We start from the raw sequence: 27,803 nt of genomic DNA, 5'->3' as shown, positions 1-27,803 counted from the left end.
AGACTAAGCACAGCAATTTAGAATAAAAACTGGGAAATGCAATTGCAAAATTTCATTAAAAAGATTCAACACAACAAGTGGCAATGCAAGAAATATGGATGTAGCACATAAACTGGACACAGGAATGTATATAACTCCTATGGTAAAAGTTTAAAATAAAATGCTTAAAGGATAAATTTCAAGTTAGGTCTGGAGAAATTAAAAAAAAATTATATTGCACAAATCCTTAACTGCTACTAAAACAAGGATTTCTTAATTCACTGGAATTTGAATTTACCAATAACACTCTAGGAGAACAATTAAAATTCAATGAAATTACTGTAAGAAGCAGGAATGTTGAAATCACACAGGAAAACTGTGGGGAGTGCAGTACTGAACCAGCTCCAATATTTAACAAGTCACTGAATGGTTAATTCACAGGATATTATGGGAATTATTACATAAGTCACTTTTTAACACTTGGCACGTTGTTCTCAACTAGCAATTACTTATCTCAGGGTTGTAATTTATGAGGATCACCAGTAGCCAAAGTAGGAGAAGCGTCGTGAAGATCTGAAGAGGCCCATGTGAGGCGTGTTTACAAACTGGATGCGACGGCAGCGCTCCTGGCGGCGGTGGCGCGAGACTCAGGGACCCCACACTGTTCAGGCTAGAGGCACGAATATAAATTCTGACGACGACAATATTGCGACGATGGAATAACCAGTTGATACCTGCGACGATGGCTGACGACGATTGCAGTAGCTTGCACCCTCACGAAGCTTGATACTGTCAGCTTGGGTGGCGGTGGTGGTGGTGGTGGGTGCACTAGGTGGTTCCCACGTGGTGGCGCGAGATTCAAAAATGGCTGGCGCGGGAAGCTTCCTTCCTCCTCACTGATGAATGAGCGTTCTCACAGGAAAATATTGACCCTTACTTCTAAAACGTTAGCCTGGAGTAGTGGTTGATGGCAGGACCCCGGTCTGGCACAATATTTGATGCGTGGGTGGCAGGATGGCGGCTTATGGCGGTGGCGGTGGCGGTGGCGGCGGTTTTGGCTGGAACACGAGGCGATGCTGGGTACTGGAACTTTTGCTTCCAGAAAAAAATTTCTGGATCCCACTGCTGCCACCAGTATTCGTTTGCCTTTTTCGGGTAGAATGTAGACACAGTAGTCGCTTCTGTATATATTTATTGAGTGAGGCAAACAGGTGTATAACTGGCCAGCCGAGGTCCACCTACTCTGGGTCTGTGAGGATAACTGAGGCTGCTGGGAGCATGCCTGATGCTCCTCTGTCTGGCATGACGTCAGAGGCCTACTCGCCTGTGATTGGTTACATTTCAACTGACAGAATTTGAGTATAACACTACTGTATAGGACCTGCTGTATAGGACCTGCTGCATAGGAGCTACTGTATAGGACCTGCTGTATATGATCTACTGTATTGGACCTGCTGCATTGGACCTGCTGTATTGGACCTACTGTATAGGAGCTACTGTATAGGACCTGCTGTATTGGACCTGCTGTATAGGAGCTACTGTATAGGACCTGCTGTATAGGATCTACTGTATTGGACCTGCTGCATTGGACCTACTGTATTGGACCTACTGTATAGGAGCTACTGCACAGGACCTACTGACCTACTGTACAGGACCTATTATATAGGACCTACTGTATTTATTTAAACCTAAAAATAGATTATTACATTATACATTACTATATGTACAATGCATAACTCTGGACATGGGATTCATTAAGCTGCTCATGAAAGCATTTGCGAAACCTGTGCATCTCTCCAGGCTCATGGGGAAGGGACTGTGTTTATTGTACAGATTTTGAAGTGTTTAAACATAGGTTGGGTGGAAATTGATCTTCAAATAATGCAGGTTTAGACAGGCTTATCCTTCAATTTTTTTTTACAACTCTAAATGCTATTTTTTCAACTATATTCAACTCGTTCTCTAAAATGATGGTTGATGTGATTGACGTTTCAAATATGGGGACTCATTTAGGGGGGGGGGGGGTGTGTGCCGTAGTATAGTGGTCTGCGTCTTCATCTCATAATCTTTTTTTTTTTTTGGGGGGGGGTGGGGGGGGGTCCGGTTTTGTTCCTCGGGGGCAGAAAGACATGTTTCCTTTTATCTGATGTACCTATTCCCAGGAGTATGAAATAGGTACTCCCCTGGATTTAGGGAACTGTTGTGGGAAGGAGTGGGGGGTTGCATCCTGGGAGGGAAGCACAGTAGTTGGTCTAAAGCCCAGGCTGGATATACCCAGGTTGGATATATCCAGACTGGATATACCCAGACTGGATATATCCAGACTGGATATATCCGGACAGAATATACTCAGGCTCAATATACTTGACATTCTGCTGAGAATGTGAGCAAAAAGTTGGTGACGTATACCAGGTATACTGTATACAAGACAGGGGGGGGGGGCTGGTGGCTGACTGGACAGCGTTCGGGATTTGTAGTCCTAAGGGTCCGAGTTCGATCCCCGGCGGAGGCGGAAACAAATGGGAAGAGTGTGTGTGTGTGTGTGTGTACTCACCTAGTTGTACTCACCTAGTTGTGTTTGCGGGGGTTGAGCTCTGGCTCTTTGGTCCCGCCTCTCAACCGTCAATCAACAGGTGTACAGATTCCTGAGCCTATCGGGCTCTGTCATATCTACACTTGAAACTGTGTATGGAGTCAGCCTCCACCACATCACCCCCTAATGCATTCCATTTGTCAACCACTCTGACACTAAAAAAGTTCTTTCTAATATCTCTGTGGCTCATTTGGGCACTCAGTTTCCACCTGTGTCCCCTTGTGCGTGTTCCCCTTGTGTTAAATAGACTGTCTTTATCTACCCTATCAATCCCCTTCAGAATCTTGAATGTGGTGATCATGTCCCCCCTAACTCTTCTGTCTTCCAGCGAAGTGAGGTTTAATTCCCGTAGTCTCTCCTCGTAGCTCATACCTCTCAGCTCGGGTACTAGACTGGTGGCAAACCTTTGAACCTTTTCCAGTTTAGTCTTATCCTTGACTAGATATGGACTCCATGCTGGGGCTGCATACTCCAGGATTGGCCTGACATATGTGGTATACAAAGTTCTGAATGATTCTTTACACAAGTTTCTGAATGCCGTTCGTATGTTGGCCAGCCTGGCATATGCCGCTGATGTTATCCGCTTGATATGTGCTGCAGGAGACAGATCTGGCGTGATATCAACCCCCAAGTCTTTTTCCTTCTCTGACTCCTGAAGAATTTCCTCTCCCAGATGATACCTTGTATCTGGCCTCCTGCTCCCTACACCTATCTTCATTACATTACATTTGGTTGGGTTAAACTCTAACAACCATTTGTTCGACCATTCCTTCAGCTTGTCTAGGTCTTCTTGAAGCCTCAAACAGTCCTCTTCTGTTTTAATCCTTCTCATAATTTTAGCATCGTCCGCAAACATTGTGTGTGTGTGTGTGTGTGTGTGTGTGTGTGTGTGTGTGTGTGTGTGTGTGTGTGTGTGTGTGTGTGTGTACTCAACTATTTGTACTCACCTATTTGTGTCTGCAGGATCGAGCATTGACTCTTGGATCCCGCCTTTCCAGCCATCGGTTGTTTACAGCAATGACTCCTGTCCCATTTCCCTATCATACCTAATTTTAAAAGTATGAATAGTATTTGCTTCCACAACCTGTTCCTTAAGTGCATTCCATTTTCCCACTACTCTCACGCTAAAAGAAAACTTCCTAACATCTCTGTGACTCATCTAAGTTTCCAGTTTCCACCCATGTCCCCTCGTTCTGTTATTATTACGTGTGAACATTTCGTCTATTTCCACTTTGTCAATCCCCCTGAGTATTTTATATGTTCCTATCATATCTCCTCTCTCCCTTCTTTTCTCTAATGTCGTAAGGTTCAGTTCCTTCAGACGCTCTTCATACCCCATCCCTCGTAACTCTGGGACAAGCCTCGTCGCAAACCTCTGAACCTTCTCTAGTTTCCTTATGTGTTTCTTCAGGTGGGGGCTCCATGATGGCGCGGCATACTCTAAGACTGGCCTCACGTAGGCAGTGTAAAGCGCCCTAAAAGCCTCCTTACTTAGGTTTCTGAATGAAGTTCTAATTTTCGCCAGTGTAGAGTACGCTGCTGTCGTTATCCTATTTATATGTGCCTCAGGAGATAGATTAGGTGTTACGTCCACACCCAGGTCTCTTTCGCGCGTTGTCACAGGTAGGCTGTTCCCCTTCATTGTGTACTGTCTTTTTGGTCGTCTATCACCTGATCCCATTTCCATAACTTTACATTTAATGGTATTGAACTCCAGTAGCCATTTCCCTGACCATCTCTGCAACCTGTTTAAGTCCTCTTGGAGGATCCTACAATCCTCGTCTGTCACAACTCTTCTCATCAACTTTGCGCCATCCGCAAACATTGACATGTAGGATTCCACTCCTGTAAACATATCATTTACGTAAATTAGAAAGAGGATTGGTCCCAGCACCGATCCTTGAGGTACTCCACTTGTTACTGTTCGCCAGTCCGACTTCTCGCCCCTTACCATTACCCTCTGGCTCCTTCCTGTTAGGTAGTTCTTCACCCATACTAGGGCCTTTCCGCTTACTCCTGCCTGCCTCTCAAGTTTGTATAGCAGTCTCATGTGCGGTACCGTATCAAAGGCCTTTTGGCAGTCAAGAAATATGCAGTCTGCCCAGCCTTCTCTGTCCTGCCTTATCCTTGTTACTTTATCATAGAATTCAAAAGGTTTGTTAGGCAAGATTTCCCTGTCCAGAACCCATGTTGGTGCTTGTTTACAAACCCAATGCTCTCCAGCTGCTCAACAAGTCTTAGCCTAATTATTCTTTCAAGTATTTTGCAGGGGATGCTTGTCAGTGATACGGGTCTATAGTTAAGTGCCTCCTCCCTATCACCTTTCTTGAAAATCGATACGACATTTGCCTCCTTCCAGCAACTGGGCAATTCTCCCGACATAAGTGACTCATTAAAGATCATTGCCAGAGGCACGCTGAGGGCCTGCGCTGCCTCTTTTAGTATCCACGGTGATACTTTGTCTGGTCTAACTACTTTAGTTGCATCCAGTGTTGTCAACTGTTTCATTACCTCCTCTGCTGTCACCTCTATATCTGATAGTCTTTCATCTATGGTAACCCCTTCCAACAATGGGAGCTGCTCAGGCTCGGTTGTGAACACTCCATGGAAACTGGCATTCAGTGCCTCACTGTGTGTGTGTGTGTGTGTGTGTGTGTGTGTGTGTGTGTGTGTGTGTGTGTGTGTGTGTGTGTGTGTGAGGTTGGTCGCTGCTGCTCGCGTAATCTGACCAATGAACCACAGCCTGGTTGATCAGGGAGGGAATCCTCAGGAGGTGTTCATCAACAGCTCTCTTGAACACCATTAGACCTCTAATGTAAAAAAGGAGGCTGGTTTAGGTTCATAAGTTTCCCGTTAGGCTGAAACAGTTGCATTTTTAACGTTTGTGGCTCGGCACAGCAGCTGAGGTTTTTCACGGAGAGGCAACTGGGGCGAACCATCTATAATGAGGGGCAATTGAAGACCCTGATTGTTTAATACAATCAGATACGCCTCTGATTTCTACCTGCTTTCATACAAGTTATGACGAATAGAAATAAGCTTTCTTGAGTTAAGAAACCGGTGTTCAAAAACCGGTTTTCAGTGTTAAGAAACCGGTTTTTACATTCTTTTTAAGTGTCTTGAAAACAGGTATTTCATTTCTGGTTTGATGCCGTTTTTTGGAACTTGTATAATCGTTCTGCAGGTTAGCTTAGGTTAGGTTAGGTTAGGTTAGGTTAGGTTAGGTTAGGTTAGGTTAGGTTAGTCAGTAAGGTTAGGTTAGGTTAGGTTAGGTTAGGTTAGGTTAGGTTAGGTTAGGTTAGGTTAGTCAGTAAGGTGTTGTGGGGGCCTAATAACCCTCCAGAACCTTAATGACGTAAATAATTAGACGTTGAGGCGTAAGTCTGCTCCTAATCCCACACTTAGACAGGATATACTCAGGATATACCCATATATCCTCGACAAAGCACTCAGGAAAGTGGTAAAGACTTGATGTAAATTCTTGACATAAATTTCACAAAATACTCGTGTGGGATTTTCTATCCTGTGTTAATATGTCTGTGAGAAAATCTTACTATTATTTAATAATTATGATAATATGTACATACAAAACTCTATATACAATTCTTTATATTACCTGAAAGCCGCAAGGCTCTTCAACCTTGTCCTCATATCCCAGCTCTTTGTCCTCATATCCCAGCTCCTTGTCCTCATATCCCAGCTCCTTGTGCTCATACCCTAGCTCCTTGTCCTCATATCCCAGCTCTTTGTCCTCATATCCCAGCTCTTTGTTCTCATATCCCAGCTCCTTGTCCTCATATCCCAGTTCCTTGTCATCATATCCCAGCTCCTTGTCATCATATCCCAGCTCCTTGTCCTCATATCCCAGCTCCTTGTCCTCATATCCCAGCTCTTTGTCCTCATATCCCAGCTCCTTGTCCTCATATCCCAGCTCCTTGTCCTCATATCCCAGCTCTTTGTTCTCATATCCCAGCTCCTAGTCCTCATATCCCAGTTCTTTGTCCTCATATCCCAGCTCCTTGTCCTCATATCCCAGCTCTTTGTCCTCATATCCCAGCTCTTTGTCCTCATATCCCAGCTCCTTGTCCTCATATCCCAGCTCTTTGTTCTCATATCCCAGCTCCTTGTCCTCATATCCCAGTTCCTTGTCATCATATCCCAGCTCCTTGTCCTCATATCCCAGTTCCTTGTCATCATATCCCAGCTCCTTGTCCTCATATCCCAGCTCCTTGTCCTCATATCCCAGCTCCTTGTCCTCATATCCCAGCTCTTTGTCCTCATATCCCAGCTCCTTGTCCTCATATCCCAGCTCCTTGTCCTCATATCCCAGCTCCTTGTCCTCATATCCCAGCTCCTTGTCCTCATATCCCAGCTCCTTGTCCTCATATCCCAGCTCCTTGTCCTCATATCCCAGCTCTTTGTCCTCATATCCCAGCTCCTTGTCCTCATATCCCAGCTCCTTGTCCTCATATCCCAGCTCTTTGTCCTCATATCCCAGCTCCTTGTCCTCATATCCCAGCTCCTTGTCCTCATATCCCAGCTCCTTGTCCTCATATCCCAGCTCCTTGTCCTCATATCCCAGCTCCTTGTCCTCATATCCCGGCTCCTTGTCCTCATACCCCAGCTTCTTGTCCTCATATCCCAGCTCCTTGTCCTCATATCCCAGCTCCTTGTCCTCATATCCCAGCTCCTTGTCCTAATATCCCAGCTCCTTGTCCTCATACCCCTGCTCCTTGTCCTCATATCCCAGCTCCTTGTCCTCATATCCCAGCTCCTTGTCCTCATACCCCAGCTCCTTGTCCTCATATCCCAGCTCCTTGTCCTCATATCCCAGCTCCTTGTCCTCATATCCCAGCTCCTTGTCCTCATATCCCAGCTCCTTGTCCTCATATCCCAGCTCCTTGTCCTCATATCCCGGCTCCTTGTCCTCATACCCCAGCTCCTTGTCCTCATATCCCAGCTCCTTGTCCTCATATCCCAGCTCCTTGTCCTCATATCCCAGCTCCTTGTCCTAATATCCCAGCTCCTTGTCCTCATACCCCTGCTCCTTGTCCTCATATCCCAGCTCCTTGTCCTCATATCCCAGCTCCTTGTCCTCATACCCCAGCTCCTTGTCCTCATATCCCAGCTCCTTGTCCTCATATCCCAGCTCCTTGTCCTCATACCCCAGCTCCTTGTCCTCATATCCCAGCTCCTTGTCCTCATACCCTAGCTCCTTGTCCTCATACCCCAGCTCCTTGTCCTCATACCCCAGCTCCTTGTCCTCATATCCCAGCTCCTTGTCCTCATACTCCAGCTCCTTGTCCTCATATCCCAGCTCCATGTCCTCATACCCTAGCTCCTTGTCCTCATACCCCAGCTCCTTATCCTCATACCCTAGCTCCTTGTCCTCATACCCCAGCTCCTTGTCCTCATATCGCAGCTCCTTGTCCTCATACCCTAGCTCCTTGTCCTCATACCCTAGCTCCTTGTCCTCATTTCCAAGGCCCTTGTTCTCATATCCCAGTTCCTTGTCATCATATCCCAGCTCCTTGTCCTCATACCCCAGCTCCTTGTCCTCATACCCCAGCTCCTTGTCCTCATATCCCAGCTCTTTGTCCTCATACCCCAGCTCTTTGTCCTCATATCCCAGCTCCTTTTCCTCATACCCCAGCTCCTTGTCCTCATATCCCAGCTCCATGTCCTCATATCCCATCTCTTCTTGTCCTTATATCCCAGCTCCATGTCCTCATATCCCATCTCTTCTTGTCCTCATATCCCAGCTCCATGTCCTCATATCCCAGCTCTTTGTCCTCATATCCCAGCTCCTTGTCCTCATACCCCAGCTCCTTGTCCTCATTTCCCAGGCCCTTGTCTTCATATCCCAGCTCCTTGTCCTCATACCCCAGCTCCTTGTCCTCATATCCCAGCTCTATGTCCTCATATCCCATCTCCTTGTCCTCATATCCCAGCTCCTTGTCCTCATACCCCAGCTCCTTGTCCTCATATCCCAGCTCCTTGTCCTCATACCCCAGCTCCTTGTCCTCATATCCCAGCTCTATGTCCTCATATCCCATCTCCTTGTCCTCATATCCCAGCTCCATGTCCTCATACCCCAGCTCCTTGTCCTCATATCCCAGCTCCTTGTCCTCATATCCTAGCTTCTTGTCCTCATACCCCAGCTCCTTGTCCTCATATCCCAGCTCCTTGTCCTCATATCCCAGCTCCTTGTCCTCATATCCCAGCTCCTTGTCCTCACAACAGCTCACTTAGATATTGACAGTGCCCAACCAGCTCCGTAATCATCAAAGGTTCATATAATATTGTTGCTCTATATATTTAGTCATCAGTGTTGCAATTGGTATCAATGTTGCACGTTCAATTAACATTGTTATGGGTTAACTTTGATATATAATGAAGACCTCAGTGTAGATATATTGTATAGGCAACAGTGTAGATTCATAATATAGGCTTCACTGTAGATATATAATAAAGGCTTCACTGTAGATATATTATAAAGGCTTCACTGTAGATATATAATAAAGGCTTCACTGTAGATATATTATAAAGGCTTCACTGTAGATATATAATAAAGGCTTCACTGTAGATATATTATAAAGGCTTCACTGTAGATATATTATAAAGGCTTCACTGTAGATATATTATAAAGGCTTCACTGTAGATATATTATAAAGGCTTCACTGTAGATATATTATAAAGGCTTCACTGTAGATATATTATAAAGGCTTCACTGTAGATATATTATAAAGGCTTCACTGTAGATATATTATAAAGGCTTCACTGTAGATATATAATATAGGCTTCACTGTAGATATATTATAAAGGCTTCACTGTAGATATATAATATAGGCTTCACTGTAGATGTCTAAAAATTAGGCTAAAACGAGAGCTTCTTCATCACGGTACTGAGACCTATACTGTTTCTGATATATGTAAATGATCTCCCAGAGGGTATAGAATAGTTTCTCTCAATGTTTGCCGATGATGCAAAAATTATGAGGAAGATTGAAACTGAGGACGATAGTAGGAGGCTACAAGATGACCTAGACAGACTGAGTGAATGGTCCAACAAATGGCTGTTGAAGTTCAACCCGAGTAAATGCAAAGTAATGAAACTAGGTGGTGGAAACAGGAGGTCAGGCACAGGATGCAGAATAGGAGATGAAGTACTTAATGAAACGGACAGAGAGAGAAAGATCTAGGAGTTGATATCACACCAAACCTGTCTCCTGAAGCCCACATAAAGAGAATAACATCAGCGGCATATGCGAGGCTGGCTAACATCTGAACAGCGTTCAGGAACCTGTGTAAGGAATCTTTCAGAACCTTGTATACCACATATGTAAGACCAATCCTGGAGTATGCGGCCCTAGCATGGAGCCCGTACCTTGTCAAGCACAAGACGAAGCTGGAAAGAGTTCAGAGGTATGCCACTAGACTAGTCCCAGAACTAAGAGGCATGAGTTATGAGGACAGATTGCGTGAACTGCACCTCACATCGCTGGAAGATAGAAGAGCTTGGGAAGACATGATCACCACATACAAAATTCTCAGGGGAATTGACAGGGTAGATAAAGATAATTTTTTTATCACGGGTGGTACGCGAACAAGGGGACACAGGTGGAGACTGAGTACCCACATGAGCCACAGGGACGTTAGAAAGAACATTTTCAGTGTCAGAGTAGTTGACAGGTGGAATGCATTAGGCAGTGATGTGGTGGAGGCTGACTCTATACACAGTTTCAAGTGTAGATATGATAAAGCCCAATAGGCTCAGGAACCTGTACACCAGTTTATTAACGGTTGAGAGGCGGGACCAAAGAGCCAGATCTCAACCCCCGCAATCACAATTAGGTGAGTACACACACACACACACACACACACCAGTCAGGCTAGAAGGGATTAACACCTTTCGTGGAAAGGGGATATAATCCTCACTCATAATCCACCCCTCTCTTACCCCCTCTCTTACCTGCCGTAATCTGCAGACACCACAAATCCTCTTAACCCCCATCCCACACACACACACACACACGCACACACACGTTCTCTCTCTCTCTCTCTCTCTCTCTCTCTCTCTCTCTCTCTCTCTCTCTCTCTCTCTCTCTCTCTCTCTCTCTCTTGCTCTCGTTCTCTTGTTCTCTCTCTTGCTCTCTCTCTCTCTTGCTCTCTCTCTCTTGCTCTCTCTCTCTCTTGCTCTCTCTCTCTCTCTTGCTCTCTCTCTCTCTTGCTCTCTCTCTCTCTTGCTCTCTCTCTCTTGCTCTCTCTAGCTCTCTCTCTCTTGCTCTCTTGCTCCCTCTCTCTCTTGCTCTCTCTCTCTCTTGCTCTCTCTCTCTCTCTCTTGACAAGGGGCAAAATGGCAGGAGGACGCAACAGGGACATAGGAAACAGCCAAAGTGACCAAACGAAGGAAATGTTAACCCAAGTTCTGGAGAAATTCAGGAAGGAGATGCAGGAAATGAGGATTACAATTAACAACCTGCAAAGTGAGCTAGCATCAGCAAGGGAGGAGATCAAATCCCTCACCGAGAAAAATAAAGAGACCGAGCATCAGATTATCATCCAAAGGGAAGGTGGGAATGTAACATTGGAAGGAAATGCCTCTGTACCTGAAACATTTGCAGACATACTGAAAAAGAGCTCAGAAGCAATGGCCACAGTGAGGGAGGTAACCATGCAAGCAGCCACCTCACAGGAAGCAGCAAGGTGCACCACTCAACTGCTGGAGAGAAAAAGATCAGTGGTAGTTGTAGGCATCAAAGAACAGGAAGGATCCAACAGGCAAGAATGAAATAGCAAGGATAGAGAGGCAGTACAGGGGCTACTGAAGGGGTTACAGATGGAAGGGGCTGAATAAAACATTGAGAAGGTTTTCAGGTTGGGCTGGTACAACAAGGACAGAAACCGACTTGTAAAGGTGGTGTTTACAAACGAAACCACGAAGGAGGATATTCTCGAAAGGAAGAGTTGTCTGCAGCATGTGGAGGGATACAAAAAAGTATTCCTGCAGAGGGACAGGACGAAGGAGGAGAGAGCCAGGGCAGCAGAGGCAAGGAGGAAGCGCAGGGAGAGAGGAGCAAACCAGGAAATCACAGACCCCAACACAAGAGTCCTAGAGACAAGAGGGGAACCCAAAACCAGCATCCCAGCAACACCAGAGGGGGGGGGGGCACACCACGACCCCCCCTCTGCATAGAAAGCCTCCCTTTCCCTCACCTTACCTGCCAATCCCCCCCACCCCATTCTGACCCTGTCACCCCTTCCCCATTCCCGTCCTGTCCCCCCTCCCACCTTCCCCCCCCCTGTCTCCCCTCCCCCTTCATCCCATACCCTCCCTATCCCTCCTCCCCCCTCACCCCGTATCTTCCATGTCCCCCCTATCTCCTTAACCCACACCCTACCTGTCCCCCCTTCCCTTCAACCCCCACCCCCCACCCCAAAATCCTCTGAGACCCTGCAAGCCACCTCACAGATCTTCTCTCCCACGTAACAGCTTCCCACACGAGCAGAATGCTCGCCAAGAAAGGGACAAGAAAATGAACTGAAGAAAGTGAGCTTCAAGGCAATGTACACTAACATAGATGGGATTACAAATAAAACAAGTGAACTCGGAGAATGGGCACTAGAAGAAAACCCAGACATAATAGCACTCACAGAAACAAAGCTAACGAAAACTATAACAAATGCAGTGTTTCCACAGGGCTACTATGTAATGAGGAAAGAGAGAGAAGGGAGAGGAGGAGGTGGTGTAGCTTTGCTACTAAGAGAAGGTTGGAGTTCTGAAGAGATGGTAATTCACAACTGTGAAGGTTTCAGTGACTACATATCAGGCACCATAGCAACTGGAGGACAGAAAATTATAATAGTAGTCATATATAACCCCCACCGAATGACAGAAGACCCAGACAGGAATATGATAGAAACAACTTGGCCACCATCAATATAATAGAGAGAGCAGCTTCTGTGGCTAGCAGGAACGGATCCAGACTTCTTATCATGGGAGACTTCATCCATGGGAAGATAGATTGGGGGAACAGAGACCCACATGGAGGCCCAGACACATGGAGAGCTAAGCTGCTGGATGTGGCAACAAGAAACTTTCTTAAGTCAACACGTCAAGGGACCGACAAGAATGAGAGGAGGGGATGAACCAGCCTTGCTTGATCTAATATTTACCCTAAATGAGTCGGATATAAGGGAAGTTAAGTTGGAAGCCCCCCTGGGAATGAGTGATCGTAGTGTATTGAGCTTTGAGTACCTGGTTGAGCTAGGAACTGTCACCCCCAAAAAAGAACTGGGAACCAAAGGGCTGGCGTACCGAAAGGGAAGCTATGAGGAGATGAATAAATTCCTATGGGATATACATTGGGACACAGAACTCGGAACCAAGTCCGTACAAGACATGATGGACTATGTCACCCAAAAATGTCAGGAGGCTGTAAGCAGGTTTGTCCCAGCCCGACAGAAAAAACAGAGAAGCAAAGAATAATCCGTGGTTTAATAAGGAATGTATGAAAGCAAAGGAGCTGAACAAAAGGGCATGGAGGAACTTCCGTAATAACAGAACACCAGAGAGTAGAGAGAGATACCAGAGAACCAGGAACGAGTATGTTAGTGTGAGAAGAGCAGCTGAGAAAGGTATGAAAATGATATAGCTAATAAAGCCAAGACCGAACCAAAGCTACTACACAGTCACATCAGGAGGAAGACAACAGTGAAGGAACAGGTGATGAAACTTAGGGTGGGCGAGGACAGGTACACAGAGAATGACAAAGAGGTGTGTGTGAAGAACTCAACAAAAGGTTCCAGGAGGTCTTTACAATAGAACAGGGAGAAGTCACGGCGCTAGAAGAGGTAGCAGCAAACCAGGTGACCTTGGAAAGGTTCGAAATTACAAGAGATGAGGTCAAGAAGCACCTATTGGAGCTGGATGTGAGAAAAGCTGTTAGGCCGGACGGAATCTCACCATGGGTATTGAAAGAGTGTGCAGGAACACTTTGCTTGCCACTCTCCATAGTGTATAGTAGGTCACTGGAGACGGGAGACCTACCAGAAATATGGAAGATGGCTAATGTAGTCCCAATATACAAAAAGGGTGACAGACAAGAGGCACTGAACTACAGGCCAGTGTCCTTAACTTGTATACCATGCAAGGTGATGGAGAAGATTGTGAGAAAAAACCTGGTAACACATCTGGAGAGAAGGGACTTCGTGACAACCCATCAACATAGGTTCAGGGAGGGTAAATCTTGCCTTACAGGCTTGATAGAATTCTATGATCAGGTGACAAAGATTAAGCAAAAAAGAGAAGGATGGGCGGACTTTATTTTTTTGGACTGTCGGAAAGCCTTTGACACAGTACCCCATAAAAGGTTGATGCATAAGCTGGAGAAACAGGCAGGAGTAACTGGTAGGGCGCTCCAGTGGATAAGGGAGTACCTAAGCAATAGGAAGCAGAGAGTTACAGTGAGGGGTGAGACCTCAGAATGGCGTGAAGTCACCAGTGGAGTCCCACAGGGCTCTGTGCTTGGACCTATCCTGTTTCTGATATACGTAAATGATCTCCCAGAGAGTATAGACTCATTCCTCTCAATGTTTGCTGAGACGCCAAAATTATGAGAAGGATTAAGAGAGAGGAGGACAGCTTGAGGCTTCAAGAAGACCTGGACAAGCTGCAGGAATGGTCGAACAAATGGCTGTTAGAATTTAACCCAAGCAAATGTAATGTAATGAAGATAGGGGTAGGAAGCAGGAGACCAGATACAAGGTAACATTTGGGAGATGAGATACTTAAAGAGTCAGAGAGAGAGAAAGACCTGGGGGGTTGATATCATGCCAGACCTGTCCCCTGAAGCTCATATCAAGAGGATAACATCAGCGGCATATGCCAGGTTGGCTAACATAAGAACGGCCTTTAGAAACTTGTGTAAGGAATCTTTCAGAACATTATATACTACATATGTCAGACGAATCCTGGAGTATGCGGCTCCAGCATGGAGTCCATATGTAGTCAAGCATAGACTAAACTGGAAAAGGTTCGAAGGTTTGCCACCAGACTAGTACCCGAGCTGAGAGGTATGAGCTACGAGGAGAGACTACTGGAATTAAACCTCACTTCGTTGGAAGACAGAAGAGTTGGTGGGGGACATGATCACCACATTCAAGATTCTCAAGGGAATCGCCAGGGTTGATAAAGACCGGCTATTTAACACAAGGGGCACACGCACTAAGGGACACAGGTGGAAACTGAGTGCCCAAATGAGCCACAGAGATATTAGAAAGAACTTTTTTAGTGTCAGAGTGGTGGACAAATGGAATACATTTGGCAGTGATGTGGTGGAGGCTGACTCCATACACAGTTTCAAGTGTAGATATGATAGAGCCCAATAGGCTCAGGAACCTGTACACCAGTTGATTGACGGTTGAGAGGCGGGACCAAAGAGCCAGAGCTCAACCCCCGCAAACACAACTAGGTGAGTACACACACACACACACACACCGAGCCGGGAACTCAGCCACACACGGGAGTTGGTGGCCGAGCGGACAGCACGCTGGGCACGTGATCCTGTGGTCCAGGGTTCGATCCCGGGCGCCGGCGAGAAACGATGTGTAAAGTTTCTTTCACCCTATGCCCATGTTACCTAGCAGTAAATAGGTACTTGGGAGTTAGTCAGCTGTCACGGGCTGCTTCCTGGTGGGTGTGTGTGTGTGTGGTGTGGAGAAAAAAAAGTAGTTAGTAAACAGTTGATTGACAGTTGAGAGCCGGGCCAAAAGAGCAAAGCTCAACCCCCGCAAACACATCTAGGTGAATACAGACACACACGCACACACACACACACACACTCACACACAACTCTTTGGCTCCTTCCTAACAGGAAGGAGCCAAAGAGTTACGGTAATGGGCGAGAAGTCGGACTGGCGAACAGTAACAAGTGGAGTACCACAAGGATCGGTGCTGGGACCAATTCTATTTCTTGTATATGTTAACGACATGTTTACAGGCGTAGAGTCCTACATGTCGATGTTTGCGGATGACGCAAAGTTGATGAGAAGAGTTGTGACAGATGAGGATTGCAGGATCCTCCAAGAGGACCTGAACAGGTTGCAGAGATGGTCAGAGAAATGGCTACTGGAATTCAACACGAGCAAATGTAAAGTTATGGAAATGGGACTAGGAGATAGGAGACCAGAGGGACAGTACACAATGAAGGGGAACAGCCTACCTGTGACGACGCGCGAAAGAGACCTGGGTGTGGACGTAACACCTAATCTATCTCCTGAGGCACATATAAATAGGATAACGACAGCAGCGTACTCTACACTGGCAAAAGTTAGAACATCATTCAGAAACCTAAGTAAGGATGCATTTAGGGCACTTTACACTGCCTACGTGAGGCCAGTCTTAGAGTATGCCGCCTCATCATGGAGTCCCCATCTGAAGAAGCATATAATGAAACTGGAAAAGGTTCAGAGGTTTGCAACGAGACTCGTCCCAGAGCTACGAGGGATGGGGTATGAGGAGCACCTGAGGGAACTGTGCCTTACGACACTAGAAAGAAGAAGGGAGAGGGGGGACATGATAGGAATGTATAAAATACTCAGAGGGATTGACAGAGTGGACATGGACGAAATGTTCACACGGAATAGTAACAGAACGAGGGGACATGGGTGGAAACTTGAAACTCAGATGAGTCACAGAGATGTTAGGAAGTTTTCTTTTAGCGTGAGAGTAGTGGGAAAATGGAATGCACTTCAGGAACAGGTTGTGGAAGCGAATACTATTCATAATTTTAAAACCAGGTATGATAGGGAAATGGGACAGGAGTCATTGCTGTAAACAACCGATGCTCGAAAGGCGGGATCCAAGAGTCAATGCTCGATCCTGCAGACACAACTAGGTGAGTACACACACACACACACACACACACATACACTCTTGGGAATGAGTGACCACAGTGTATTGATCTTTGAGTACCTGGTAGAGCTAGGAATTATCTCCCCCAAAAAAAAAGAACTAGGAAACAAAAGGCTGGCATACCGAAAGGGGAATTATGAGGAGATGAGAAGTTTCCTAAGGGAAATACCTTGGGACACAGACCTCAGAGCTAAGTCTGTACAGGGTATGATGGACTATGTCACCCAAAAGTGTCAGGAGGCAGTAAACAGGTTCATCCCGGCCCAAAAGGAAAAATCCGAGAAACATAAGGAGAATCCATGGTATAATAGGGCATGTATGGAAGCAAAGGGACTGAACAAAAGGGCGTGGAGGAACTTCCAGAATAACACAACACCAGAAAGCAGAGAGAGATACCAGAGAACCAGGAATGAGTACGTCAGGGTGAGAAGAGAAGCAAAGAAAAATTATGAAAATGATATAGCAAATAAAGCCAAGACCGAACCAAAGCTACTCCACAGTCACATCAGGAGGAAAACAACAGGGAAAGAACAGGTAATGAAACGTAGAACGGGCGAAGACAGGTATACAGAGAACGACAAAGAAGTGCATGAAGAACTCAACAAGAGGTTCCAGGAGGTCTTCACAATAGAACAAGGATCGGTCACTGTGCTAGGAGAGGGGGCAGTAAACCAGGCGGCCTTGGAAGGGTTCGAAATTACAAGAGATGAGGTCAAGAGGCATCTGTTGGAGCTGGACGTGAGAAAGGCTGTTGGCCCGGATGGAATCTTACCATGGGTATTGAAAGAGTGTGCAGAGGCACTTTGCTTGCCACTCTCCATAGTGTATAGTAGGTCACTGGAGACGGGAGACCTACCAGAAATATGGAAGATGGCTAATGTAGTCTCAATATACAAAAAGGGTGACAGACAAGAGGCACTGAACTACAGGCCAGTGTCCTTAACTTGTATACCATGCAAGGTGATGGAGAAGATTGTGAGAAAAACCTGGTAACACATCTGGAGAGAAGGGACTTCGTGACAACCCATCAACATGGGTTCAGGGAGGGTAAATCTTGCCTTACAGGCTTGATAGAATTCTATGATCAGGTGACAAAGATTAAGCAAGAAAGAGAAGGATGGGCGGACTGCATTTTTTTGGACTGTCGGAAAGCCTTTGACACAGTACCCCATAAAAGGTTGATGCATAAGCTGGAGAAACAGGCAGGAGTAACTGGTAGGGCGCTCCAGTGGACAATGGAGTATCTAAGCAATAGGAAGCAGAGAGTTATAGTGAGGGGTGAGACCTCAGAATGGCGTGAAGTCACCAGTGGAGTCCCACAGGGCTCTGTGCTTGGACCTATCCTGTTTCTGATATATGTAAATGATCTCCCAGAGAGTATAGACTCATTCCTCTCAATGTTTGCTGAGACGCCAAAATTATGAGAAGGATTAAGACACAGGAGAACAGCTTGAAGTTTCAAGAAGACTTGGACAAGCTGCAGGAATGGTCGAACAAATGGCTGTTAGAGTTTAACCCAAGCAAATGTAATGTAATGAAGTTAGGCATATGGAGCAGGAGACCAGATACAAGGTATCATTTGGCAGATGAAACACTTCAAGAGTCAGAGAGAGAGAAAGACCTGGGGGTTGATATCACGCCAGACCTGTCCCCTGAAGCCCATATCAAGAGGATAACATCAGCGGCATATGCCAGGCTGGCCAACATAAGAACGGCCTTTAGAAACTTGTGTAAGGAATCATTCAGAATTTTGTATATCACATATGTCAGACGAATCCTGGAGTATGCGGCTCCAGCATGGAGTCCATATCTAGTCAGGGATAAGACTAAACTAGAAAAGGTTCAAAGGTTTGCCACCAGACTAGTACCCGAACTGAGGGGTATGGGCTACGAGGAGAGACTATGGGAATTAAACCTTACGTCGCTGGGAGACAGAAGAGTTAGATGGGACATGATCACCACATACAAGATTTTTAAAGGAATTGATAGGGTGGCTAAGGACATGCTATTTAACACAAGGGGCACACGCACTAGGGGACACAGGTGGAAACTGAGTGCCCAAATGAGCCACAGAGATGTTAGAAAGAACTTTTTTTAGTGTCAGAGTGGTTGACAAATGGAATGCATTAGGCAGTGATGTGGTGGAGGCTGACTCCATACACAGTTTCAAGTGTAGATATGATAGAGCCCAATAGGCTCAGGAACCTGTACACCTGTTGATTGGCGGTTGAGAGGCGGGACCAAAGAGCCAGAGCTCAACCCCCGCAAGCACAACTAGGTGAGTACAACTAGGTGAGTACACACACCCCACACACACACACACACACACACACACACACACACACACACAAATCTTTATAATCTTTGTCAGTCGCGCGCGGGAGACGGTAGGAGACACACGCGATTAGTGAGGTCTGCGGAAATTCGTCAATTTCTCGGGACATTGAAGGAGTATAGAGGCTAGATCATAGTATTTGGCCTCTCGCAGTGTGTAGCTAGCAGGGTGCAACATAGCATAGTCATATCGCTAGCGATAGTGCGAAGATTTGGCGAAGAAACCGAAAGTGGACTAGGGCATCACCGGTGCATGTAAGTGTGTGACCTGACCGGGTGGGACGACCCGCCGTGGAACTACCTGATTGTGCTGTTGAGTGGTGACTGTGATCAGTGGTACAGTGAATTAGTGAACTGTCACATAACGATACAGTGACTGGCTCCAGAGCTTTGTGTAGACAGAGAAGAACCGACCTCATCAATCTACCAGCACTTAGTGAACGACCTAGTGGGAGACAACGATGGATAACCATTGTCATCATACATCGCCCTTACTCATCTGGTTGTGTGAGCGGGAGGCAGACTGGTATGTACCCCTCTCTGGTCAATTAATCAGGTGTACAGATTGAGGTAAAAGATTATCAAATTCTCGTTCAGGATATCATATATATTTAAAAATCTCAGAGTGGCTCATTTAGGCAGAGGTAACGCATAAGGGATATCTTGACACATACAAGCACGCCCGCCCACGTACGTATACACGCACACAAGTGTGCACACGCTAAAACAGACACACACACACGTGCACACACACACACACACACAATTGTTCAGTCAGGGGAAAAGGCATTAACACCTGGGATAGGACCTTACTAACCCCCCACCCCTCTTGACCCCACCATCTGACCTGACCTGACTTAGTCACCATCTCCGCCCTCCCCCACCCCTAGTCCCCCGCATCGCCCATACACCCATACACACACTCTTCCCCTCCCCACTCTCCCTCTCTCCCACTCCCTCTCTCCCACTCCCACTATCTCTCTCCTGCTCTCTCTCTCCTGCTCTCTCTCTCTCTCTCTCTCTCTCTCTCTCTCTCTCTCTCTCTCTCTCTCTCTCTCTCTCTCTCTCTCTCTCTCTCTCTCTCTCTCTCTCTCTCTTTCTCTCCCTCCCTCCCTCCCCCTCTCCCTCCCTCTCTTTCCTTCCCCCTCCCTCCCCCTCTCCCTCCCTCTCTTTCCTTCCCCCTCCCTCTCTGCCCACACACACACGCGCACACACACACACACACCTCCCCCCCTCTCTCCCTCACCCGCTCTCTCCCTCACCCGCTCTCTCCCTCACCCGCTCTCTCCCTCACCCACTCTCTCCCTCTCCATCTCTCTCCCTCTCCTCTCTCTCCCTCCCGCCTCTCTCTCCATCTCCTCCCCCCCTCCCCTTCTACTTTCTTCTCACTTCAGTGGAAGGGTCGGATCCCCCCCCCCCACCCACCCATTTATCTCTCCCTTTATCACTCCCTTTCTCTCTCTCTCTCTCTCTCTCTCTTCCTCTCTCTCTCTCTCTCTCTCTCTCCCTCCCCCATCCCAACAGGGTCAAGCATGGCAGCCAGAGGTCCCAGGGGAACAGGAAAGAGCCAAGGTGACGAGATGAAGGAAATGTTCGCCCAGTTTCTGGAGGACATCAAGAGTGAGATGCAAGAAATGATGCAGGAAATGAAGAACGAAATAAGCAACCTGAAAAGAGAGCTGACAGCAGCAAAGGAGGAGATTAGAGCCCTCAAAGAGAATGGTATCGAGGCTGAGAATCAGAAAACCACCCAGGGAGAAGGTGGTAATAGTTTTCTGGATGAGAATGCCACAATAAAAGCAACATTTGTGGAAATACTAAAAAAAAATAACTCTGAAGTAATGACTGCAGTGATGGAGGTGGATATGAAAGCAGCCACCTCGCAGGAGGCGGCACGCTCCACTAGCCAACTGCTGGAAAGGAACAGATCAGTGGTTGCTGTGGGTATTAAGGAGCAGGAAGGATCTAATAGGACAGAGTGGAATGATAAGGACAAAGCAGCAGTGAATGAAGTACTAAAGGCACTAGACATGGAAGGGGCTGAGCATAGCATTGAGAAGGTTTTCAGGCTAGGCTGGTACAACAAAGACCGAGACCGAATGATAAAGATAGTGTTTGCAAACGAGAACACAAAGGAGAAGATCTTATCAAGGAAGAGCTCCCTGAAAAACGTGGGAAAATTAAAAAATGTATTCCTCCAGAGAGACATGACAAGGGAGGAGAGAGCCGTGGCGGCAGAAGCAAGGAAGAGGCGTAGGGCGAGAGGGGAAAACCAGGAAGTCACAGCTCCCAACACAACACCCCCAGAGGCGAGGGGGAAACCCACAACCAGCTACCCAGTAACACCAGAAGGGAGGACAACCCCGCCTCCCTCCTCTGCATAGAAAACCCCCCTACCCCAAACCCTCCCTGCCCCCACTCAAATGTTCAGCCAAATCTCCCTCCCCCCACACCCAATCCCCACCCTTCTACCCCTCCCCTCCTCCCGAGTCCTCCCTCCCCCCCTTTCCTTCCCGTCCTCCCTCCCCTTTCACCCCATACCCTCCCTGTCCCTCCCCCTTCACTGGATCCCCCACCCCTCATCCCAGTATCCTCTGAGACCCTGTTATCCACCTCACAGGTCCTCACACCCATGGAACAGCCTCCCCCACCAGCAGAACACTCACCAAGGAGGCGATTTGAGAAGGGACAGAAGAAAGTGAGCCTCAAAGCGATGTACACTAACATAGATGGAATTACAAATAAAGCAAATGAGCTTGGAGAACTGGTACTAGAGGAAAACCCAGACATAATAGCCCTCACAGAAACAAAGATCACGAAAACGATAACAAATGCAGTGTTCCCACAGGACTATTATGTTATGAGGAAAGAGAGGGAAGGAAGAGGTGGGGGTGGTGTAGCTCTGCTGGTAAGAAAAGGCTGGGATTTTGAGGAGATGGATATTCAGGGCTGTGAAGGTTTCAGTGACTACATAGCAGGTACTGTAACAAATGGAGGGAAAAAAATTATAGTCGCAGTCATATATAATCCACCACCAAATGACAGAAGACCTAGACAGGAATATGATAGAAACAACATGGCCACCATTAACATAATAGAAAGAGCAGCTTCTGTTGCTAGCAGGAATGGATCTGGACTACTAATTATGGGAGACTTCAACCATGGGAAGATAGATTGGAAGAACAGAGACCCGCATGGAGGACCAGAAACATGGAGAGCTAAGCTGCTGGACGTGGCAACAAGAAACTTTCTAAGCCAGCACACCAAAGAACCAACAAGAATGAGAGGAGAAGATGAACCAGCAATGCTTGATTTGATATTTACCCTAAATGAATGGGATATAAGGGAAGTTAAGATGGAAGCGCCCTTGGGAATGAGTGACCACAGTGTATTGAACTTTGAGTACCTGGTAGAGCTAGGACTTATCTCCCCCCAAAAAGAACTAGGAATCAAAAGGCTGGCATACCGAAAGGGGAATTATGAACAGATGAGAAGTTTCCTAAGTGAAATACCTTGGGACACAGACCTCAGAGACAAGTCTGTACAGGGTATGATGGACTATGTTACCCAAAAGTGTCAGGAGGCAGTAAACAGGTTCATCCCGGCCCAAAGGGAAAAATCCGAGAAGCAACAGAAGAATCCATGGTATAATAGGGCATGTATGGAAGTGAAGAAACTGAACAAAAAGGCGTGGAGGAACTTCCGGAATAACAGAACACCAGAAAGCAGAGAGAGATACCAGAGAACCAGGAATGAGTACGTCAGGGTGAGAAGAGAAGCAGAGAAAAATTTTGAAAATGATATAGCAAACAAAGCCAAGACCGAACCAAAGCTACTCCACAGTCACATCAGAAGGAAAACAACAGTGAAAGAACAGGTATTGAAACTTAGAACAGGCGAGGACAGGTATACAGAGAATGACAGAGAGGTGTGTGAGGAACTCAACAAGAGGTTCCAGGAGGTCTTCACAATAGAACAGGGTGAGGTCACTGTGCTAGGAGAAAGGGAGGTAAACCAGGCGGCCTTGGAGGAGTTCGAAATTACGAGAGAGGAGGTCAAGAGACACCTGCTGGATCTGGATGTTAGAAAGGCTGTTGGTCCAGATGGGATCTCACCATGGGTACTGAAAGAGTGTGCAGAGGCACTTTGCTTGCCACTCTCCATAGTGTATAGTAAGTCACTAGAGACGGGAGACCTACCAGAAATATGGAAGACGGCGAATGTGGTCCCAATATCCAAAAAGGGCGACAGACAAGAGGCACTGAACTACAGGCCAGTGTCCTTGACTTGTATACCATGCAAGGTGATGGAGAAGATCGTGAGAAAAAACCTGGTAACACATCTGGAGAGAAGGGACTTCGTGACAAATCGCCAACATGGATTCAGGGAGGGTAAATCTTGCCTTACAGGCTTGATAGAATTCTACGATCAGGTGACACAGATTAAGCAAGAAAGAGAGGGCTGGGCGGACTGCATTTTCTTGGATTGTCGGAAAGCCTTTGACACAGTACCGCATAAGTGGCTGGTACATAAGCTGGAGAGACAGGCAGGTGTAGCTGGTAAGGTGCTCCAGTGGATAAGGGAGTATCTAAGCAATAGGAAGCAGAGAGTTACGGTGAGGAGTGAGACCTCCGATTGGCGTGAAGTCACCAGTGGAGTCCCACAGGGCTCTGTACTCGGTCCTATCTTGTTTCTGATATATGTAAATGATCTCCCGGAGGGTATCGATTCATTTCTCTCAATGTTTGCGGACGATGCTAAAATTATGAGAAGGATTAAAACAGAAGAGGACTGTTTGAGGCTTCAAGAAGACCTAGACAAGTTGAAGGAATGGTCGAACAAATGGTTGTTAGAGTTTAACCCAACCAAATGTAATGTAATGAAGATAGGTGTAGGGAGCAGGAGGCCAGATACAAGGTATCATCTGGGAGAGGAAATTCTTCAGGAGTCAGAGAAGGAAAAAGACTTGGGGGTTGATATCACGCCAGACCTGTCTCCTGCAGCACATATCAAGCGGATAACATCAGCGGCATATGCCAGGCTGGCCAACATACGAACGAAATTCAGAAATTTGTGTAAAGAATCATTCAGAACTTTGTATACCACATATGTCAGGCCAATCCTGGAGTATGCAGCCCCAGCATGGAGTCCATATCTAGTCAAGGATAAGACTAAACTGGAAAAGGTTCAAAGGTTTGCCACCAGACTAGTACCCGAGCTGAGAGGTATGAGCTACGAGGAGAGACTACGGGAATTAAACCTCACTTCGCTGGAAGACAGAAGAGTTAGGGGGGACATGATCACCACATTCAAGATTCTGAAGGGAATTGATAGGGTAGATAAAGACAGTCTATTTAACACAAGGGGAACACGCACAAGGGGACACAGGTGGAAACTGAGTGCCCAAATGAGCCACAGAGATATTAGAAAGAACTTTTTTAGTGTCAGAGTGGTTGACAAATGGAATGCATTAGGGGGTGATGTGGTGGAGGCTGACTCCATACACAGTTTCAAGTGTAGATATGACAGAGCCCGATAGGCTCAGGAATCTGTACACCTGTTGATTGACGGTTGAGAGGCGGGACCAAAGAGCCAGAGCTCAACCCCCGCAAACACAACTAGGTGAGTACAACTAGGTGAGTACACACACACACACACACAAATCATCAACAGGAAGAAGCCCGTGGCAACTATCTTAACTCCAAGGTACCATTTTATTACTAGGTGAACAGATGCAGCAGGGGTAAAAGAAACTGCCCATTTAGTTCTGCATCAGCCGGGAATCGAACCCCCCTTTACCCATAGATGCCACGACCCCCCCAGAGCGCTAACAAGTGACAGTTTGCTAAGGCAGTTCCACAAGGAGAGAGAGAGAGAAAGAGAGAGAGAGAGTGAGAGAGAGAGAGAGAGAGAGAGAGAGAGAGAGAGAGAGAGAGAGAGAGAGAGAGAGAGAGAGAGAGAGAGAGAGAGAGAGAGAGAGAGAGAGAGAGAGAGAGAGAGAAATCTTAATAAAAGTGATACTCGTGTTGGTAACGCATGCGCAGTAAGGGGGTCTCTTGCTAACGCAATTGTTTGTCTAAGGTTACCTTACCTTACCAGAGGCAAGTTCTTGCCTCACACCCCCAAGGACACTACCCCCCACACACTAAGGTCAGGCGGTCATCTGACCTTCCCTACCCCACACATGTCTCTGTTATACAGAACACTGTAGAAGTGTGTGTTCTATCACGGGCTCACCATAGCCCGTGCTACATGGACGCTTCGTTCTCAGTAGCTAAATCTGAAACACCAGTAACACTGTGTTCTACATATATGAGAGGGGGAGCCAAGATGTCTATAAGGTTGCAAGGTCATCTTACAAGGGTGAGTGATTGTTTGGCATTAACCACAGGCTGTTTGAACACGTGAATAGTCGGATATTGAACATAAAAGTTCATCATTTATTTGTTTGAACGTCGTGAGTCACATATACATTTGTAGACTTGCAACCAATCAAGATTTGTTGGTGTGTTCATTAAACGCATTTCACATTTGCAATCATTACAGAAAAATGCTGAAATTGGTGGCAACTGGTTATGTTAATTGGAATGTTGATATTCCGTCTGTCTGTCTGTCTGTCTGTCTGTCTGTCTGTCTGTCTGTCTGTCTGTCTGTCTGTCTGTCTGTCTGTCTGTCTGTCTGTCTGTCTGTCTGTGAGGGCGGACAGCTCATTCGGCACTGTGTACGGATTGCTACTGTCTGTTGACAGGATGTCTTCCTTATTGAGCTCCTGTCTCGTCTGTTTGACAGGTGACGAATGTTTCTGTACCCTAGAAGAGATACAGTACTAACACCTTACAGAGTACTGTATCACCACAGTACACAAACACCTGACTAACATAGTACTGTATCACGAGACACCACAAACACCTGACTAACATAGTACTGTATCACGAGAAAACACAAACACCTGACTAACATAGTACTGTATCACGAGACACCACAAACACCTGACTAACATAGTACTGTATCACGAGACACCACAAACACCTGACTAACATAGTACTGTATCACGAGACACCACAAACACCTGACTAACATAGTACTGTATCACGAGACACCACAAACACCTGACTAACATAGTACTGTATCACGAGAAAACACAAACACCTGACTGGCCAATAGGCACAGGTTTAGGGTGTATAATTAATGCCCTAATCACACACCTGTCAACCACAAGCCTGGAGCTAAAAAATAGTCAGGTATGAGATTGTAAATGAAGCCAGATATTTCCACCCCCTTTCTTTACATAAAACATATATTTGCTCACATGTTAATTAACATCTGTTGAAAGCTATGAACAGATGTTAAATATGATCTATTAACATAGTTTCGTCGGGGGACAGGCAGCCTGTGTGTATATATATATATATATGTATCCCCAACTACAGTTGTTTATCTCCAGAAGTACCTATTTACTGCTAGGTGAACAGAGGCATTAGGTGGAAGGAAATATGTGTGCCCAGGCCATTCCTGCCCCGATCGGGAATCGAACCCGGGATGGTAGATAGTGAGTCAGGAACGTATATACCGCTTGTTAACAGTGCTAATTGGGCAGTTAATTGGTAGTTTTTGACGTACTGATTTACGTACTTGGGAAGGCCATTCCAATTATGTATACTCCGAATACAATAAAATTGTATGTATAGTGATAAGTATACCTGTATAAACTGTATAAATATCATTGTATCTGCGTTGTATTTTCAGTAGGTTGATCCCTTCTAGACCCCCCCACCCCCCTTCTAGATGTAGCAAAGTGTATGCCACATGCTTTCAACAACAGGCTGATACATCACCCGGAAGACTTGCTTACCTGCATAGAGCATGAAGAAGAGAAATTTCAATGGCATCAGGTCGGAAGACAAGAGGTTAACCTTTATGTCTCTGAGCAGCTTCCCCCACATCTTTGCTGCTGTTTGGTCCTGGGCTTCTAGATCAGGGATGTCCGGCTCACGTCTCCGCACTAGGCGTTATCTAGGGGTTATCTAGGGGTTATCCCCCCGTCACGCTAGGCTCCGGTGAGGGAGATAACTGTACACATATTCACACTTCGATTCAAGATCACTTGGGTTAGGTTAGGTTAGGTTAGGTTAGGTTAGTTATCGTGGTATTTCAGATTCTTTTTAGGGTCACTAGGAGCTCTGGGGTTGGTGGTTCCATGGGGTTGACTTGTCTGAGCGGGGGGTGTGTGTGTGTTGAGAGGCGCACGCACGCACGCGCGTGTGTGTGTGTGGGTGAGTGAGGACGGGGTGAGAGTGCTTGCCAAGAGGGCATTGGGGCACCTGGATTCGTTTAGCTAGATAAGCCCCGCCCAATTGGTCAGTCTCCAAGTCCAGTTTGTCACTCTCTATCATCTCAAATCCACGAAATAGGCCTCTAATCTAAGCCTATTTCTAGGCCTAAAAATATCACCTAACTCTACTTTCAGTACCCTAAAATACAGAGTACTGTAGTACACTACATTTGATAATACAGCTGTATTTGTGGAATATATTAGAGAAGCTGTTTCTTCAGGAGTTTGATTTCAGAGTCTGAACGAAAAGTCTGAATTTCTGAACGAATGGTGTGGCTTCTGGAGGCTGGGCGTGTCCGCCAATCACGTGAGGGCTCTCTCAGCGCCAGCCACTCAGGCGAGGGCTTGCATGGTGCCGTATCCCTTCGCCAGTGACGGGACTTGCGATTGGTTGGTTCGGTAGTTAGGTAGACGACACGAGCCGAACACCACGGTGGTTGAGGGCTATTAGCCTCATGCATTGTTAAGCTACGACTGTAAATGTTCTTTAGTAGCCCCAGTGGCTCGTTATTTACCGCTTGACTCGTTGTTAGTGACTCGTTACTCACCACTTATGACCCCCTCGTTACTGGCTCGTTACTCACCACTTACGACCCCTCGTTACTGGGGCTCGTTACTCACCACTTACGACCCCTCGTTACTGGGGGTCG

General features: G+C 46.6%; 1 protein-coding gene across 1 annotated transcript in view; it reads right to left on the bottom strand.

The window, feature by feature from the left end:
- Positions 1–27,111, bottom strand: part of LOC123758411 (major facilitator superfamily domain-containing protein 6) — a 56,575-nt gene extending 29,464 nt beyond the window's left edge. Inside the window, exon 1 of the mRNA XM_069322785.1 lies at positions 26,674–27,111. Coding sequence (XP_069178886.1) covers positions 26,674–26,764 — 91 coding nt within the window. The 5' untranslated portion in view covers positions 26,765–27,111. The remainder of the gene's footprint in view (positions 1–26,673) is intronic.
- Between the last annotated feature and the right edge of the window lie 692 nt (positions 27,112–27,803).

This window comes from Procambarus clarkii, chromosome 11 (genome assembly GCF_040958095.1).
Source record: "Procambarus clarkii isolate CNS0578487 chromosome 11, FALCON_Pclarkii_2.0, whole genome shotgun sequence".
In the NCBI taxonomy this organism is placed as follows: Eukaryota; Metazoa; Arthropoda; class Malacostraca; order Decapoda; family Cambaridae; genus Procambarus; species Procambarus clarkii.
Note: the sequence above shows the minus strand (reverse complement) of the source record. Positions and strands in the feature narration are given on the sequence as shown.